At 64.7% G+C, this 6,728-nt stretch overlaps 1 protein-coding gene across 1 annotated transcript; it reads left to right on the forward strand.

Moving 5' to 3' along the window:
* Positions 1-2,777: 2,777 nt before the first annotated feature.
* KLF17 (KLF transcription factor 17) lies at positions 2,778-6,498 on the forward strand. Its single transcript, XM_075039290.1, has 3 exons — positions 2,778-2,984; positions 3,262-4,237; positions 5,124-6,498. The coding sequence occupies exons 1-3, from the start codon at positions 2,892-2,894 to the stop codon at positions 5,297-5,299; spliced, it is 1,245 nt and encodes a 414-aa protein (XP_074895391.1). The 5' UTR covers positions 2,778-2,891; the 3' UTR covers positions 5,300-6,498.
* Positions 6,499-6,728: the final 230 nt, after the last annotated feature.

Here is a 6,728-nt window from a genome sequence, read left to right on the forward strand (position 1 = left end):
GTAGGAGAGGGGGCACTGGAGGTGCCCTGAAGGGGAGTCCCTGGGTTCACTTCAGGCCCCCAGCTCCAGCTGACAGAGCACAGGGGGGCACGTAGAGCAGGTGTTTTTCAGTCCCTGGTGTTTTGTGGGGTAGGGGACTCTTCTGGGTCTCCTGGGGGCACTGCCGGGCAATGTGGGCACCAACGCTATCTCCAGCAGCGCTGCGGGGCATCGCCCCCCTGCCTGCCCATGCGTGCTGCGTGCCGTGGGGAGGGTGCCGCGGTGCTGTGGCAGTGTTGGCAGGGCTGCCGATGCTCTCGGCTTGATGGAGCCACCTCCAGCACATCACACTGGGCATGGCATGCTCCTCGGCTGCCAGATGTGCCAAGAGCAGGGATAACCATTAACCCTTTCCTCTTCGGCCATCGCCTGGGTGGACAGCCCTTCCCACCCTCTGTTTGCTCTCCTTCTGGGCGGCCGTTTGATCTCCTGGGATGCCAGCGACTTTACAGCCTGCTGTAGTGGTGAGGGAGATAATCCACGCTTCCTAAATGGGCTTCTGTCAACAGTGGGCTGTGTGCGCACCGGCTGCTCCTGCTCGCCTCCCTCTTGGCTCGGAGGAGGCTCCTGCAGCCGACGGGCGGGCAGGGCTGCGGCGGGGACCCCCGTACCCACCCTACGGCTCACAGCGGGCAAACCCCTCCTGTGCCGCCCTCCCCGGCTGCCTGCGCGGTCAGCGCTGGCAGTGCTTGTGTTGGTGCGGTGCCTGGCGTGGTGCCGCTCCCCTCCGTGCCGGCCCTCCCACCATAGCATCAGTAATAAGAGTTTCCTGGGGAATATCTCACATTTGCAAGAAATATTGGCTGTAAAAATGAACCTGATCTGCTGGTGACGCCTCTCTTAAAATAAGCCAGTGCTGCACGGGTGCAGACGCCAAAACTGCCTGGAAAAGGAGAAAACCAGGTGGAATTAGTGTTTGTCTCCTGTGGCATCTGCTCTCACTTATCTATAAAAGTTTGGGGCAGGAACTGCCTTGTTATTAATTATTATTTGGCCAAGAAACAAATACTGGGATTAACTGGTGACTTAAGTTACTCTGGGGGCCAGGGTAAAAGGGATTTTGAGTGATGCCCACATGCTTCTCTGCCACTTTGGAGGTGACTTTCTGAGGAAGGGCTTTGCAGCCCATGTATTTTGATGCCGGGTGGCATTAATAAACCCCCTCCTTTGCCGACAGCTGGGCACATGGGGCCCAGGCAGCGACCTAGTGTGTGCTCTGGAAACCAGGGCAGGGATTCTTGGTAAAAGGGGGAAGACTTGAATCGTTGTTGTTCCACCGGATTACTGAAATAATTTATTGCAATGCTCCACCCTTATAATTAAAGCGCAGTGATGAAAGCAACTGGTAGAGTAGCTTTGGATCCAGAAGTGGCGTGTGCGTGTGCGTGTGTGTGCGCGCACCTCACCTTTGGTGTTTATATTTGTTTTTTTTCAAATCGACTCCTCGCTTCTGAATAGCACAGCCAGCAGCCCCAGTTCTTAGAAAGGTATCTGGGGATGGAAAGCCCCAGAAAAGCAGGGAGACAGGCTCCAGGAGATAAGGGCCATTGCTTCTTGACAAACGCAACAGTAGCAGGGCCATTCCTGGTACTGGCTGGCCGGGGGCCAAGGGGTGAAGGTCTCGCTGTGAGCCGGACAGGATGGCAGAGAGCCCCTGGGGAGGCCTGCCCAGCGCCCCGGGTCTCCGTGCCATGTCCTGACTCGCCAGCACGGAGTGGGGCACCGGGGTGTCTCCTACAAAGTGGGACATCCTGGTCCCCTCACATCCTGTGCTGTGGGAAGCCCTCGGGTGGACAGCACTTTCCCGGGGGCTCTGTGGGGCGGGCAGGGTCGGCGAGCCGGCCCTTGCCCCCTATGGCAGAGCAGTCAGAGGGTCGGCCGCGACGCCGGTCCTCAGGCAGGGCAGACAAACGTCCCTCAGGGGCTGTGGGGCGAGATGAGGCGATGCAGGCAGGGTGCCAGCCCCCCGGCAGGGTCTGCCGGGCAGTTATCTCTGCTCGCACACGCACCCTGCGCACAGCCAGATGGGAGCTGGTGCGCTCTGGGTTGCTGATTGCCTCACCGACGGCACCGGCACGGGGGGACGCGGTCTCACGGGCGCTGTTACATGAAGCGAGTGGTATGGAGGCACGGGGGCTCAGCCACCCCGGCCCAGCTCCCCGACTGGCACAAGCACCCGTTGCGACGGCACCTTTGCTCGCTGACGTGCTCGGTGTCCGCCATGGCGAGCGCCGTGCCCGGCTCACCAGCCGGCCTGCTCTCAGCTGTAACCCCGCACCAGACCTCCCCGGCACGCTCCCGCCCGCGTTCACACAATCTGACATGCGACCCGGCCGTTGCCCCTGCCCCACTCGGGGCAGGGTGCCGGCAGACCCCCGGCTCTGCGAACTACAGCCCTCTTCCCCGCTCGCAGCGTGGGGTAAGGCCTCAGGGCACCGCTGCCCCACTCACGTCGTGGGGACGGGCAGGAGGGACTCTGGGCTTTGCGATTCACAGCGGTCCCCCTGCCCCTTCTCCCGGCGTGGGGCAGGGCGCGGAGCCCCCCGCCACGCCGCCCCGGCCGCGCGGGCAGGCGGCGGAGCGCCGTCGGGGCAGGGGCGGCCGGCGACCCCGCCCGCCGGGGCGGTGCCAGGGACGGGGGCGTGGCTCGGGCGACAGGGAAGCCAATGGGAGGCGGCGGCGGTGAATATCAATGTCGGTCGGGCCAATAGGGGCGCAGCCATGCTGTTAACAGCTTAGGGGCGCGGGGCGGCGCAGAGGCAGCGTTGCCGCCGCCGCGGGGAGCGGAGCGGTGCCGGGCTCCGCGCACCGCGCTCCCCCAGCCCGCCCCGGGTTCCCCCGCCCGGCCCGCCATGGCGGTGGCCGTGGACGAGAGCACCCTGCCCTCCATCTCCACTTTCGCCAACCTGCTGCCGCTGGAGGAGCGGCCCGCCGACATGCTCCACGTAAGCGCCGGGGACCGGGGAGGGGGCGGCGGGGGGGTTACGGGGCAGAGCGTCCCGAGCTGGGGCTCAGCCCGGCTGGGGGGTGGAGGGGGAGGCCAGGGCCCCCCTCCCGCCGTCGGAGGGCGCCCCGGGGGCGGCGCAGCCGGCGCGGTGCCGACCCGTCGGACGGGTTGGGGGGAGCCGCCGCCCCGAGCGGGAGGCGCGGACGGCGGTGCCCGAGCGGCGGGCGCCGCCGCCGCCGTCGCCCCGCCGGTGCTGACGCCCCTCTTCCCCGCAGAGGATGCTGCAGCAGGACGGCGCCGCCGCCGTCAAGCGGGAGGAGGACGACCTGGGCAAGTTCGTGGACTTGGACTTCATCCTAGCGCACACCAGCAGCGGCGGGCAGGGGCCGCCCGGCCCCGGCCCCAACTACCCCCTGCCCGAGACCCCCGAGAGCTGCGGCACCACCTACGACAGCGACGGCTCCTACCCCACGCCGGGCAAGTTCCCGGCGCCTTACCCCGAGGGCCAGGGCCACAGCTACGTGGCCGAGCTGCTCACCCCGGACCTGCCCGGCCCCTGCGACCTGCAACGGAGGGAGTACACGGAGCTGCGGGTGCCCGGCGGCCCCCACCACCCCCATCACCACCCGCCCCTCCACCCGGCCCTGGCCCGCCCGCTGCCCCTGGACCCCGCGCAGCCCTTCGGGCCCCGCATCAAGAAGGAGCCGCCGGAGGAGCGTGCCTGCATGCTGGGGCTGCCCGCCGCCGAGTACCTGGGGCCGGGCGGCGGCGAGCACAAGCCACGCGTGGCGCCGGGTCCCGGGCCGGGACCGGTGCCGGGGCCGCCGCTGCCCTACCCGGGCTTCGCCCACGGCCGCCTGGGGCCCCCCGAGGAGCCGCTGCCCGGCGCCGACCCCCACCTCCTGGCCGACCTGCCGCCCCACTACGCCGTGGCCCCGCACCGCTACGCGCCCCACTTCGCCCCCCAGCCGCCGCCGCCGCAGTTTCATGGACACTTCAGTGTTTTCAGGGAGCCCCTGAAGGGGCCGGGGCCGGGCCCGGCGGGGCTGCCCGGGCTGCTGGTCACGCCGCCCAACTCGCCGGTGCTGGAGTACTTCCCGGCCGGGGCCCCCCCCGAGGACTGCAAGCCCAAGCGCGGCCGCCGCTCGTGGGCGCGCAAGCGGACGGCCACGCACAACTGTGAATACCCGGGCTGCGGCAAGACCTACACCAAGAGCTCCCACCTCAAGGCGCACATGCGGACCCACACGGGTAAGGGCGCCTCGGGGGGTGGGGGGGCGGCCACGCGGGGGGATGCGCGGAGCGTCCCGGGTGGGGGGGGGGCCGGGGCGCACGGTGAGACCCGCGAGCCCGCTCCAGCGTGGTTGCCGGCCGAGGGCGTGGAGCGGCACCGGGTGCGCGTGGAGAAGACCCCGGTCAGTCCGGGGGTGTAACGGAGGGTCCCTGTGGTGGGGCTGGTCGGGGGCACCCGGAGAGACCCTGCAGCCGGCGTGGGGCTGCACGGAGGGGTCCTGCGTGCGGGGCAGGGTGCAGCGGGGATGCCCCCGGGAGTGCTCAGAAGGACCCCCGTGGTGGGGCCGGGCAGGGGCACACCGGGACCAGGGCACACACCGAGACCACCCCTGTGACACCCCTGCTTGCTGGCCTCGGGGCCCGGGGGTGCCTGAAGGGGCAGGGCCTTGGGGACACATGGAGAAGCCCCTCACCTGGGCTGGGGCCGAACAGAGTGGGGAGACTGACGGGCATGCATGGTGAGACCCCCCAGCAGAGCTGGGACAGGGCACATGTTGCAGCTCCCCAGCAGGGACGAGCAGGGGAGCACCCACACTTTGAAGTGGGGCAGAGGCACGTGGAAGGGTGCTGCAGGGGGGCAGGGGTGCCCAAATGATGACCCCCGTGCAGGGCACATGGACAGCGGAGCACATGGGGAAGGGCAGGAAGGTGGGGGACAAAAGGAAAAGTGGGGGAGGCAGAGGTGTGTGTGGGGGGGATGAGTACACAGCAGGGCTCCCTTCTCCTAAGGGTGGGGGTCAGGGATCCCCCTCAGAAAGAGGGGTGTTGGGTGGGGGAGCACAGGGCTGAAGGCGTAGGGAGGATGGGGACCTCCGAGCCCACTGACACTCCCTCTCCTCCACAGGTGAGAAGCCTTACCACTGCACCTGGGAAGGCTGTGGCTGGAAATTTGCCCGCTCCGATGAGCTGACCCGCCACTACCGCAAGCACACAGGGCACCGGCCCTTCCAGTGCCACCTCTGCGAGCGGGCTTTCTCCCGCTCCGACCACCTCGCCCTCCACATGAAGCGGCACATGTGAGCAGTGGGCTGCGGCCGGACTCGATGTCCCCGGAGCCAGCTCACAGTGTAAATAGCGTTGGGTTGGGGATGGCGATGGGGAGCAGCCCGGCCTCCCAGCCCTCTCCGCTTGTAGTTGATAACTAGTTTTCTCCTCCTGCCCCCGCTGTGAGAGCTGGGCCCAGCCGAGTGTGGGGAAGGGCTGTTTTGGGGCGTAGATGGGGAGCAAAGCTGCAAGAAGTGTCTCCAGCTCCTGCCCAGGCATCACCACTCAGCTCCCTGTGCCTGCAGGGTCCCCCCCCAGCCAGGTACCTGGTGAGTGGGGGGGGGCTGGCACAGCAGGGATCTGTCCCCAGAGCTTGTATTTGGTATCAGCTTGACCTCCTCCCTGCAAATCCTGGCACCCCCCCTGGCTCCAGGGACTGTGGTGGCTGCCTCTCTCCAGGCTTCAGCCAGAGACACGTGCCTGCTGGGTGCGTGGGTCGTGGTGCTGGGAAATGGGTTGCTGGTCTTCTCGGTTGTGGCCATCAGAACAAACCTCCTGACCCAAAAGCCCAGAGTGGATGGGGCAAGGGTGGGACCTGACCTTGTCTTGTGGCTATAAAGGTTGGCAGGGGTTGGCAGCGCAGCATCACCTTGCACAGGGAGCGGGGATGCTCCCGTTGCCAGCTTGGGACCCTGCTGGGCAGTCCGGTCCTGGCCATTCCCACAGTTTTCCGCTCAGGAGCCTAAAATGGCTCTCCTGGCTCTCGTCTGCTTTCATTTGTCTTGTTCTTCCCCTCAGGATGACACCAGGTACTGCTGCAGCTGCCTTCCCCATGCTGCTTTTTTTAAATTTAGTGTGTAAAGGACAGTGAGTCCAGCTATGAATGCCCAGGTCTCTGCTATACTTGAAACTTTCGTAGAGGGAAAAAAAGAGAAAACTCAAAAGAAAATGAGTCTTTTTATGTGCAGCTTCTGCAAAGCAAGTTGTAAATTAAACAAAGCAGTAATATATAATGTTTCTGTTTTTTAATATATTTTTTTTCTTCCAGCTGGGAACACAGATGAGTCTCGGCTTTGGGAAGTGCACTGTTCCCGTCTGTGTATATTGTTAATTAACATTTCTCTGCTTGGGCACGTTAGGTCTCTCGCACTCTGAAATGTTACTTTTCTTTATATGCAAACTGTTGAAATATTGTGATCTGCTGTATAATAAATAAACAAGACGTAAACATGAAAGAGCCAGGAGAGTTTACTTTAAAGCTTTCTTCTAAGAGGAGAGGGTGAGGCTGGGCTCGCTTGTCAGTAAATATTTACATCGATGTTCATTTCTGCTTAAGTTAGCTGTGGAGGATCGATGGGGAACGCCCAAGCCTCGGCATCTGAGCAGCATCTCCTGTGCAACAGCTCTTGAGTCACCCCACTTCCCTGTGCCTCAGTTTCCCTAATCTGCAGATGGGGCAATTGCG

This window comes from Buteo buteo, chromosome 10 (genome assembly GCF_964188355.1).
Source record: "Buteo buteo chromosome 10, bButBut1.hap1.1, whole genome shotgun sequence".
Classification (NCBI taxonomy): Eukaryota; Metazoa; Chordata; class Aves; order Accipitriformes; family Accipitridae; genus Buteo; species Buteo buteo.

Bases quoted from the DNA above. Each gene is read 5' to 3' on its own strand.
- KLF17 (XM_075039290.1), top strand. From the start codon at position 2,892: ATGGCGGTGGCCGTGGACGAGAGCACCCTGCCCTCCATCTCCACTTTC. The intron at 2,985-3,261 runs GTAAGCGCCGGG...TCTTCCCCGCAG, and splicing joins GGCCCGCCGACATGCTCCAC to AGGATGCTGCAGCAGGACGG. The intron at 4,238-5,123 runs GTAAGGGCGCCT...TCTCCTCCACAG, and splicing joins GCACATGCGGACCCACACGG to GTGAGAAGCCTTACCACTGC.